Raw genomic sequence first — 11,962 nt, forward strand, 5'->3', positions numbered from 1 at the left:
ATATTCAGAATATTAGAGCTTTATGGTCTGTTCACTCAAATTATGCAATTAATTTCTCTCCAAAATCCTCAGTCAGGGTAGTCTTCTTATATTCCGGCCCAGTTATCCTCCCTGTTGGCTGATGATACCATGTATTTAAACTCTCAGTGAATGTGATGGCCCCATCGTCTTCTTCTGGTAAAATTCTCGAATGTGGACGTATACCGCGTGGTCACGTTGAAAAGCCGCTCCTGCTATACAGGATTAATCTTGGGGAACCCAAAATGTGTTATAAAAATCAAATACCAAATTCAAACCAGACATTGGACAAATCCATACTCACAAGCCAAGCACAACATATGGTAAAAACGCAGCAGTTTTGAAGAAAATATTATATTAATTGCTTAATAAAACTATAATTACAACTGAGAACTTTGATTTGCATTAGCAGGCAGTGTGGAAGCTCATATTTATGACATATAATGTGAACTCTAAGTCCAGGACCAAAAAGGTTGGTCTTCTACTGGGAATCCATAACTACATGAATTTGCAGGTGGATCATGGTAGAGTTTTGGGAAGTATGGTGTGGGCAAAAAGCTCCTGCTAAGTTCATCTTCTTCATCTTGCGAGAAATCGGATTGGTCTGGTTCAAAAATATGAGAAGAATCACCAGGCTCCAAAAATGAATGAGGGCTATCGGAATCGAACACATCGCTTTTTGCTGAACTTGCCTCTTCTTGTTTGGGAGTCACCAATAATGATGCATCGGAAACCACTTCAGGGACAGTTTTAGGAACTGGGTTCTGAAGTTCTACATTGGGTGAATTCATGGCTTCAATTGGCTCTAAATTTTCTATCCCTTCCTCTCTAGCCAGCAATTTCGCTTTCAGAGAAACAAGCTGTTAAACAGAAAAAACCAGAGGGCATTAGACAAGTGAATTGTACAGAGACGGCGCGAATTAGTATTACTTAGACTAATTTTGCTAATTTCTTCGAGCAACAAGGATTTACCTCATTTTTCAAATCCTCTTTCTCTTTCAGGAGATTGTCATAATCAACCTTGAGTCTATCATAGCTAGTTTTCAAAGAGTCATAGTCCTTTTCCAGCTGTTTGTTCTTGAACCTAGCCCGCCGATTTTGAAACCATATTGCAACTTGGCGTGGCTGCAACCCAAGTTCCTTAGCAAGTTGTATCTTTCTCTCAGGTTCAAGCTTATTTTCCACCTCAAAGTTTCTTTCAAGAAACTGAACTTGACTAGCCGTAAGCCGCCTTTTCTTCCCGGGTGGGTTAAGGCACACGTCAAAATCTTCATCGCCATTTTCTTCTTTAACACTAGCTTGGAAAAATGGCTTATCCAAAGTGTCCCCCCCACCATCATTCTCAAAGTTAACCATAGATTTTGCACCTAGAAAAATGCACCACAAAGATTTTGGATCAGCACTACAATCTCAAATTGCCTCACATTCATACCTCAGCTTCCATCTCCAAAGGAGAATAAGAGAATCTGAAAACACAAGTAAGTTACAAGCAGAAAAGCGCTCTTTGTTTCAAAAGTAGATCAAAGCAGAACCACCCCATAAAACAGCAAACTTGCATCAAAAGTAAACAAAAAGTTTATGCAAAAGCTTCAACCTTTTCCTTATAGTAAAACGGCTGCTCTGTTCATAAAAGACGGAACAAACGCATTTGGTTAATTGGGTTTCTATGCCTCCCCAAACACCAGGCACACTCATGGTAAGATTCATCTTACCAAATAAAATATGTCTCTCGTAATATTAAAAATAAATAAATAAAAATAATTTTTATTTAACTAATATTAAAATAAAATAATCCTACACTTACAAAAAAAATAAGTAAAAAAAAAGTTTCCTAAAAATTTTTTAGTAAATAAGATTTTTCATATAAGTTAAAATATATATTTGTTTAAAGAAATTAAGTAAAAAATTAATAATTCTACAAGAAACAGAACATTGAACAAATTGTAATCAACTCAAATAAAAAAATCTATATATATGCATATGATAAAATTACCATAAAAAGCGATAGAAGAAGTGGGTATCCAAAGAGAATCACGAGAGGGGTTATCGATTTGAAGCGAAACACTCATGTTAGAACCATCACAGACTTGATCACCTGCCATAGCTTTTCTTTCAGTTTGTTTTGTTTTGCTACTGTTTACTGGTGGCCTTTGTCCTTTGAATTCTCAGAGACTTAAACGGTCATATTACAGAGAAAGAAAGCAAAAGAGATCATGTGTTTAAGTCAGTGTAATCCAGGGCTTATGACGAAAGAAGGTGGTGATGAGGCTCGCTGCAATGTGTAAAGTCTTAGAGTCAGAAAAGCTCAAACACCCATCACTCGGAATAAAATGAAGGAGAAGAAGAGAAGAATGGTACCCACAAAAAAAAATCCCGCCTTGGAGACTGACACAGAGACAAAAGGGAGAGGGAGGGTTTTGATGGCAGAGAGATTAAAAGTTGAAAACTTTGAGAGAGAAAGCAGAGAAATAGAGAGAGAGATTCTCCTCTGCAAGGGGGGGATAGACGGGGTTTTTAACAAGCTGGGGGATAGTACAGGAGAGGCTTTCTTTTCTTCTTAGCCCTGACAATCTCATATGGTATTACTATTATGCCCCTACAGTTATATCAAGAAAATAATACCATGAGATTAGACGCAAATTGTATTCGTGGTTTTTTTTTTCCTTTATATTTTTTTTATCCTGAAAATGCTTTCTTCTTGAAAAAAAAAAAAAAGTTATTGTATAAATCAGAATTATAAATGTGTTAACTTGAGTTGAGTTAGCTTGTGATAATAATTTACGGTTTGATAACAATTTTAAATGATAAAATTTAATATTCTTTAATACATGGGCTGAAATATTTAATTTTGCTAAGTCTGGCGTATTAGATTGGCATTTGCAAATTAAAAAAAAAAAAAGATTGATTTGAAAACCATTTGAGACTTTCTCTTTTTTTTTTTTTTTTGGGTAAATAAATCTACATAGAATAGGATTGTGATTCGATGTTTGATTTCAATGAACAATTTAATCAACAAGTCTTTTGTCCATACATTTTCCCCTTATACCCAAATAAGTAAATTTTTATCATACAACATATTGCTTTGACATGCATACTCTTTGTATATCTACATTATATTTTCAAAAAATAATCACCCCATGAATCAAACACTCAATAACAAATTTATTAACTAAATAATTAAATTTTTTTTTCCTTACATTTCACCTTAATTTTGTATTGAAATAATCCCAGTCAATAAGTTGGAGAAAGATTATTTAACTAATGGATAATGATAGGATTTTTCATTTGATTTTAATTTTTAATCTTTGCAATCTATATTTTTTGTAACTTGTGCATGCATATGGTTGATTTCATTGGCCATATTCTAAGTATACAATTCATTTCTTAGTTAGGTTCAACTTTTGCATAGAAAAAACAAAGCACATAGAGGAGTATAGACTCTGGATGTTTCCAATTTAAGGGGTGACAAAAGGAGCACTCCTTTTTGAGCCACTTTTAATATCCTAATACAAGATAGAGAAATTAAAAGGAGAGCTTAGTATTTTTGAAATTCAATGAATTTAAAAAAAAAAAAAAGCAAATATTTATGTGGTAGTTTTGCACTGGATGATTTCTATGTATTTCCTTTTCATCAAGCTGGCAGCTAAAGTTCCCTTGTCACTTCATCAATGCTAGACAACTGAATTTGAGAAAATGGAAAGGCATAATTGCTGTTTAGTTGTTGCATTCAGGGTTTAGCTATTAAAATCCATCAGTTTATGTATATATATAAAATTTTATGTACCAAAAAAAAAGAAAGACAAAGTTTTAAATTATTGAATATACTTGTTTTCTTGTTTATAAAAAAAAATAATAATAAAGCATTCAACTTAGTTAATGTTAACATTATCAAAAAGGGAAGCAAAGAAAATCATTGATTTGCTTCTATATGAAAAATCAAGATTATTAATTGTCCAACTAATTGACAAAATGCTTCCCTAGTATAGTAATACTCTCAATTTGAATATAGCTAACATTAATTTTTACTTAAATCTAATTTATATAGATTTAAGATATAAGATGTATGATAAGATTTATTTATTAAAATATATAAATTTATATAATTTAAATTTAAATAAATTTTTTTCTTAAATATGAGAAATCATACTCATATTTAATATTTTGAGAATGATTTTTATAATTAATATTCAAAAGATAATTTGAAAGCTCTATTTGAAATTATGATTAATAAATCAAAAAAATGATTTAAAATTAGTCTTGAAAAAAATAGTTTTTAAAATGATGCTAAAAAAGTCATTTGAAAATTAATTTTATTATTATTATTATTATGTTAAACTAAAATTAAAAATTTTTAATGAAAGTATTTTTTAACAACAGTTTTAAAAATAACCAAATATTCTTCTATATTTAAAATAAAAAGTAGGAAAAGAAAAGGAAAGTTGGAAATGGAGGGTAAAGGAGTAAAAGAATAAACATGTAGATGACATCGAGGGATACAAGGGAAGAAGAAAACAAAAGCAACATTTCCCATCAATCCTCATCAGATGAGAGGCCCCTCTCTTTACAGAGTTGATGACTCATAACCTTATCAGGCCCCACCCTCCCTTATATCTCATATATATATATATATATATTAATTACTATTTAAATAAACAAATGGAGCCACCTTCTCCCCTTGCGCTTCACCAGTTCGTCCGGTTCTCTCTGGCCCGCTGCGTTATTTTTTCTTGGGTGCATTATCTTAAGGTTCATAAAGTTTATATTTTAATATTTATATTAAGTTTATCGTTAATTAATAATAAATAAAAACTAAATTACTCTCTTTTAAAATACATTATCATCTCATAATTATCCAATTTGATAATAATTTTATAGCCAAACAAATTTACACTACAGCTTGTGTAATATAATGGAGGGCTAGGAATTAAGACTAGGAATGGGTCACCTTAAGTATTAAGTAGATCGAGTGATTATCAATTAAAAACTTGATTAGTTCACCGTTATTTCAGTTAAATAAACTATGTCTCTGAGCTCATGTTTCTCGTCTTGGAAGTCAGATTCGTATTGGGGCCCACGACCCAGTCATCGTCGGCTGTGTGGACCCTGAAATCTCGGGTCTGCCACGTAACGCTTTTTTCTTTTTCATTTTATCTTTTAAAATCAATTTAGCGGTATTATCCAAACTACCCTTAAAACTACTTCTAAATATATCAATTAGGAAATATTAAAAAATAATTCAAAATTAAATTTAATAAAAATACATTAAAAGATGCTAAAATAGCAAACAACCTTTTTTTAATAACTTTTTTTAACAATATTTAAGTATTCATTTAATATTATTGTTGAGATAAATATTTTTTAAATATATTAAATTCAACTCAACTCAATTAAACTAAATCTTTATTTCATGAAATTGGGGTCGGTTATATGAATTCTCTTTTTCAATTTTAAACGATTTTGAGTTAAATCCTAAAAAATGTGTAATACTTCTAGGTCATTTTGTATTACTTTCCTTCAAGTAAGTTTAGGTCTACCCCTTCTTTTCTTTCTGTCTTTTAATATAATGTGCACTACTTGTCTAATTGGAGCCTCCGTATATCTACGCTTCAAATGACTAAACCACCTCAATCTCCCTTCTCTCAACTTATCCTCAATTGGTACCACGCCTACCTTTTCTCTAATACTCTCATTATGTATTTTATCTAGTCTAGTATGACAACTTATCCACCTTAACATTCTCATATACGCAACTCTTATCTTAAACATATATGACTCCTTTAGTGCTCAACACTCACTACTATATAATATGACCAGTCATATGGCTGTACAGTAAAATTTTCCTTTAAACTTATTAGGAATCTTGCGATCACATAAAATTCCCGTGGCACTTCTCTACTTTAATTATCAGGTTTTAATCCTATTACTAACATCCTCCTTACATCCTCCATCTACTTGAAGGATTGAGCCGAGATATTTAAAGTGATTACTTTGGGGCAGTATCACTCCATCCAAACTAACTCATTCTCTATCACCAGTTCGGCCTTCACTGAACTTGCAATGTATGTATTCTGTCTTCGTTATACTTAACTTAAAACTTTTGACTCTATAGTACTTTTTCAAAACTCTAGCTTTCTATTGACTCCTTCTCGTGTCTCATCTATTAGAATTATATCATCTGCAAATATCATGCACCAAGGGATACTCTCTTGTATATGTTTCGTCAATTATTCTAAAACTAATGTAAAAAGGTAAGGGCTTATAGCTAAATTTTGGTGTAATCCAATTGAGGTAGCAAAATCTCTTGTATCCCCTCATACTGTGCACACAATAGTAGTTCATCCTTCATACATATCTTTTAATACTTATATGTACCTAATCGATACCCTTTTTTGTTATAACACTCTTCATAAGACATATCTTTAAACACTATCATAAGTGTTCTCTAAATCGATAAAAACTATGTGTAGATCTTTCTTCATATCTATATATTTCTCGTTAAATTTCTCTATCAAGCTTCTAACGAGAAATATCGCTTTCATAGTTGAACGACCGGGTATGAAGCCAAATTGATTGGGAGAAATAGAAGCGTCATGAATTAAAATAATAAAATTAAAAATAAAATATTAATTAAAAATTATTAAAAAAATTTAAAATTAAATTTAATAAAATTTAGTTACAACAATAATAAAATAATAAAATATTTTTTTAAATAATTTTTTAATTACATATAAAATAATGTATTTTTCGTCAAAAGCAGTTTAGTATTCTAATATCAATGTTAAAAAAATATTAAAATTATAATTATTTTTTTCATGAAAAGTAATTTTAACTCTCCAATTATAATGTCAAATATGTACTTAATAGAGTATTAGGAGAGTGAAGATTAATAAAATCCAAATACGTGTTACCTCCATTACTGAACAAAATCAACGCTTTTTTATCTTATTCTAATTAATCATTAAAAAAATTATTATATTGCTATTAGAAAATATATTTTTAATTTATAAGTAATTTTAATTTAATTTATTTAGAAATTTAAATAAATTTATATATCATATCAAATTATTCATCTCAAAATAATTTTTATCATTTATTTTATATGATTTTACTGATTGTAGGAATCCATTCGATTATTCTATTTTAAGTAAAAACTTTAAAATATTTTATAATGTGGTAAAGCGATTTTTTTAAAGGTTATTAGCTTTAGAGGAATTATTAGATACATTTAGTATTTATACTCTTTCATTTACAAAACACATGAATTTATTTTCTTAAATTAAGAAATTAATTAATTTTTATTTTTGTAATAGCAATATTTTTTAATATTTTTGATATATTTTAGAATTTTCTGTAACTTTAAGGACGAAGAGTCTCTATTCTCAATAGGACCTTGGGGCAAGTTTATTAATACATAATATATTATAATATTTATAATTATTTTTAATATATTTTTTTATTAGCTCCCTAGAAATAAATAAAAAAATTACTATAGTAACTTATTGGGGTTTCAATTTGTTTAATTTTTTTACTTTAAATTAGGAAAAATTACAAAGCATATAATTTTAAGAATACAATTTTAAATTAATACACTTTATTTCAATCTATTACTTTTGTATATTTCAAGTATGTTATTATAGATTCAAATTTTTTCTAATAGATTTGCAAAATTTTATTTTATTTTTCTACTTATTTATTAATTAATCTAAGCTTTATTCATTAAAATTTTTTTTAAGTTCTTAATTTTAATTGAATTATAAAATTTTACATATTACTATAATCACATTATATTGCTTATTTGACCTCCTAAAATAACATCCTAGCTCTACCGCTAATATTTACCACAGCAAGGCCATTATCTTTCTTCTTAATTTATTATAGGGTAAATTATAAAAAAATTACCCTATAATTACTTATATTTTTTAAGTAGAGTCATAAAATTAATTTTTTTAATAAAAAATACCTCAAATTTATTCGCATTTTTTAAAAAGAAGAAATTACCTAAATATAAAGAAAAAGTAAATTATAATTTAATCCCTAAGAAATATTTGGTAAAACTTATAAATTAATCCCTAAATAATTAAAACTAAGCTATTTAGTCATAATATTTTAATAAATCTATATATTAATTTCTCCATCCAATTCTTGAGATTTTATTTTATTAACAAAATAATAAATTAAATTTAATTTATTATTTCATTTAAAATAAGACAATATTATAAATTTATAATATAAATTTTATTATAAAATAGTCACCATATTTTATAATATTTATTATTATAATATTATTATTTTAGTTTTTTAATTTCTAGGTGTATTATATATTTAAACTTAAAAAATTTATTTGTAATATTTATTATTATATTACATTATTTTATAATTAAAAAAATAATCTAAATACTTTTACGTCATTTAAGTAGGGCTTAGTTTATAGATTTATTAAATAAATGAGTTTTGAATATATAAAAATTAATTTATAGATTTTATTAAATATTAGAAATTAAATTTAATTTACCATAATAATGTTTAAACAATTTACCTTATGTGCTAACGCGCATAAATTCTATGCACCTTTTTATAAAAAAAAGTTAACTTTAAGACCCTACAGTTGTTTTTTTCTTTTTTTTTTAAATTTCCCTTTGTTATATTCTATATCAAAGGTTTCATTGAACACCTGAAATTACCTAAATTTTTATAATGAACAGTTTGGTGATTTTTTCTTTTCCAGAATATTGTAGAATGTATTGGTGACTATTAATGACATTGTATTGATAAATAGTCTAGGCATCTTTGATTAGGCTAATTATTAGATGCATTGGGAGTACTAAAAAGTAGTACTTCCTCTCTCATAGAAAAGTGGGTAATTCCTATAATATAGAGAGTGAATCTCACATAATTTTGAGAGATGATGCATATATACTGAGTGCACCTAATAATTCATCTTTTGATTATTTACAGCGACACTTGAGGGCACACTATTTATCCTAAAGTTTCACCGAGAAAAATATAGCAATAAACTATCTTCAAGCCAATTAATTTTTCTTTATTATTATAATTTAATTACAAGGTACATGCATGGATAGTGGAATTCAGTTCTATCTATATCTTTTTGAGTGAGTTTAATAATATACCGTTCATGTTTAATCGATCGTTCATATATTTAGAAATTAGCTTTTAAATATAGTGATAATTAAGATTTAAACTCATTATTAATTATGATGGCCTTACGTCATATTAATTACAACTCATGCATAATATGAATATTGATATTAATTAAGATATTAAGAATATTATAATATATTTTTCGATCACAGAAAAATAGTATTCTATCTTTTATAAAATTACGGATTCTCTTTATAATATAAATAGTTCGATTATAAAGAGTTCATGTAACGTGATTGTAAGAGAATGTGTAAACAGAAAAGAAAATTTCAAAGAAAGTAAATATGAAGGTGTGAAAGTAAAAATTCTCAAGAAGAATATGCATATATATAGGGTTTGTAAAAGTCAAGAAGATGCATTGAACATCTCTTCCACCTTTAAGTCACTTGTAGAAAATCAGCAGAAGAACGCTTGGAAATGGTAGGTGGTTGATCGATTACGTGCCCATTGTTTTGATTAAGAAGAAAGCTACAGAAGCTGCATTATAATACCCTGAAAAAGTCAAGGCTGGTTGTCCCAAGGTCTTTTACTTCTATGAATTCTTGCTTGTTGCCTCAATTTATGCTCTTCAAGTTCAAAGGGCATAATTGATCCTCTTGGAAAACTTGTGATTTAACCTCGATTTACGGGGTGCCGTTTCGCAGGATTTTAGGTCCTTAGGTTTAGAGTCAGTGAAGCTATTAGAGAAAATAAACACCCATGGCCAGAAATTTGCCATCAACTTTGCTCTAGAGCCCGCACGTTTCACTAATAATTTCAGTTCTACCATTAAAATATGTCGAAGAGACACTTTAATTGTCAAGAATGGCGTTGATTATTCAATTCAAATCTTGAATCAGTGGGAATTAATAATGATGGCTTCAATGACAGATAAATAAATTGAATGACGTCATTTGAGACCAATTAACATTTAATCAGACAAAATTTCGTGTGAATCTAGAAGAGATCAGATGTGTCCATCCACTTCATGTTTACGTTCAAGCTGAGAAGGGAAACTGCATATAAATATTACAACACATATGCATTACAGTACATTGGTATCTGCTTCAACTTTTTCATATTTGATTATTATTCCATCCCAACAAATAATTATGTTGTCTAAAGGAAAATTTGCGATTTTTCATAAGGAAAATGATTGTTCTAATCCTTGAGAATGAAAATTTTTGCAGTGGAATTAATACGCTAATCAATAAATTGCGTTTAGGAAAATGGAGTTATAATTTCTGTTATAAATAGCTTGTATGTTAGATAGTATAGAGAGAAAGAATTTCTATATTGTTAAAATATAAGAAAGTGAAGGAATGGCAAGAGTGAAATATGTATAGAATTATATATATATAATTCAATATATATTATTCTATTATGACACTTAACAAATAGATATGTCTGTTAATAGACAGACATATCAATTCTATACAAACAGTCACAACTGTTTGTATAGGTATCTGTTAGTAAACAGACATGTCTATTCTATACAAAAGTCATAACTATTTGTATAGGTGTCTATTAATAAACAGATATGTCTATACAAATAGTCACAACTATTTGTATAGGTATCTTTTAATAAACAGATATGTCTATTACATAAACAGTTGTATCTATTGGAGATAGACAGATGTGTCTATCTATTAAAGGTGCCATGACTTTTCATTCTTTATAAATATGGATGAGTTTTTTTTTCAATCCAGATGTACTACTTCTACTTCTTCTTCTTTTCTTTTAGTCTCTCTAAACGGTTCGTATAAAGAGTTCTTAAGGGAAATCTTCAGGAGTTGCTGTCTGCAGATTTCAGGCTTTGTTGTATCCTGGAGGTATATTGCCATAACCTTGCAGCAATCTAGTGGGGGCAATTAATACCTTAAAGATAGTGATTCATCACGCCTCAAAGCCTATTCTACACCCACTGCCACAACAATTTCTGGTACTTTTTATTTCTCAGCTACACATGATTACAGCTTGTGTATATGAAATCCTGACATTTCAATCTATACGTGAATCTTTGATTGATGAACCATATATGATTTCAGGTGCAGGCACAGATGGTCACAAGAATATGCCAGAACTTGAATATTGATAAATCCATTTTGTTAATGATAAGTTAAACAAATTTCTCTTTGACTAATGATAGAAGAGGGATTGAGGCTACAATTCTGAGAGAGGAAGATAATGCTTATAATTAATCTATATATGTTTAGTGGGTTCATGGAACTTGAACTTTACATATATATACGTCCCTAGTTGTGTGGAAACCATATAGATTTATTATTTATTATTATTTTATTTTAATTAGCTAACAATAATTTAAAATATTTATAAAATTATATATATATATTTTATTGGATGATCTGCTTATTTATTTTTAGATATATATATATATATATTATTATTTTTGAAATTAAATATATATTTGCAATATGAACAATACAGTTCAATAATAACTCTTATCCCATTCTACACCTAATAGAACTCTTGAAATATATATATATATACCCTAATAATCTCTTCTGCTAAACTTTGCTCTCAAAACCTGTTTGTCACCTCCTTTTTCTATCAAATACTCTCAACAGGTATTTTCATTATCTTTTAAATTATTATTATATATGTACATATATATATATATATATATATAAATTTACTATTTATAATCTGATGTGCGCAAAGAATCCCTAAATTTTTACTTCTCTATTTATCACCTTTGATTCTATTTTCAAGGTAAAAATTCTTATTCCTTGTTCAATAATGGGTGAATCTAATTTTATTTTCTTTTCTTGATCTGTTACAATTA

At 28.1% G+C, this 11,962-nt stretch overlaps 1 protein-coding gene across 3 annotated transcripts; it reads right to left on the reverse strand.

Annotated features, from left to right (window-relative positions):
* Positions 1 to 356: 356 nt before the first annotated feature.
* Positions 357 to 2,535, reverse strand: LOC110668455 (homeobox-leucine zipper protein HAT5). Of its 3 annotated transcripts, none has more exons than XM_021829683.2 (4): positions 2,381 to 2,535; positions 2,012 to 2,290; positions 991 to 1,385; positions 357 to 878 (listed from the first exon to the last, which is right to left on the reverse strand). In XM_021829683.2, the coding sequence occupies exons 2-4, from the start codon at positions 2,118 to 2,120 to the stop codon at positions 471 to 473; spliced, it is 912 nt and encodes a 303-aa protein (XP_021685375.2). In that variant the 5' UTR covers positions 2,121 to 2,290; positions 2,381 to 2,535; the 3' UTR covers positions 357 to 470. The 3 variants fall into 3 exon arrangements, with proteins under 3 accessions (XP_021685375.2, XP_058008823.1, XP_021685374.2); XM_058152840.1 differs by having other exon boundaries at positions 2,377 to 2,507; XM_021829682.2 differs by having other exon boundaries at positions 2,012 to 2,529.
* Between the last annotated feature and the right edge of the window lie 9,427 nt (positions 2,536 to 11,962).

The sequence above is a fragment of the Hevea brasiliensis genome, chromosome 9, assembly GCF_030052815.1.
Source record: "Hevea brasiliensis isolate MT/VB/25A 57/8 chromosome 9, ASM3005281v1, whole genome shotgun sequence".
Taxonomy (NCBI): domain Eukaryota; kingdom Viridiplantae; phylum Streptophyta; class Magnoliopsida; order Malpighiales; family Euphorbiaceae; genus Hevea; species Hevea brasiliensis.

What these genes read in the sequence shown, in the direction of transcription:
- LOC110668455 (XM_021829683.2), bottom strand. Translation starts at nt 2,120, where the DNA reads ATGGCAGGTGATCAAGTCTGTGATGGTTCTAACATGAGTGTTTCGCTT. An exon ending in TTCTTCTATCGCTTTTTATG is followed by an intron (nt 1,386 to 2,011) that starts GTAATTTTATCA and finishes GCATTTTTCTAG; the next exon opens with GTGCAAAATCTATGGTTAAC. An exon ending in AAGAGGATTTGAAAAATGAG is followed by an intron (nt 879 to 990) that starts GTAAATCCTTGT and finishes TCTGTTTAACAG; the next exon opens with CTTGTTTCTCTGAAAGCGAA.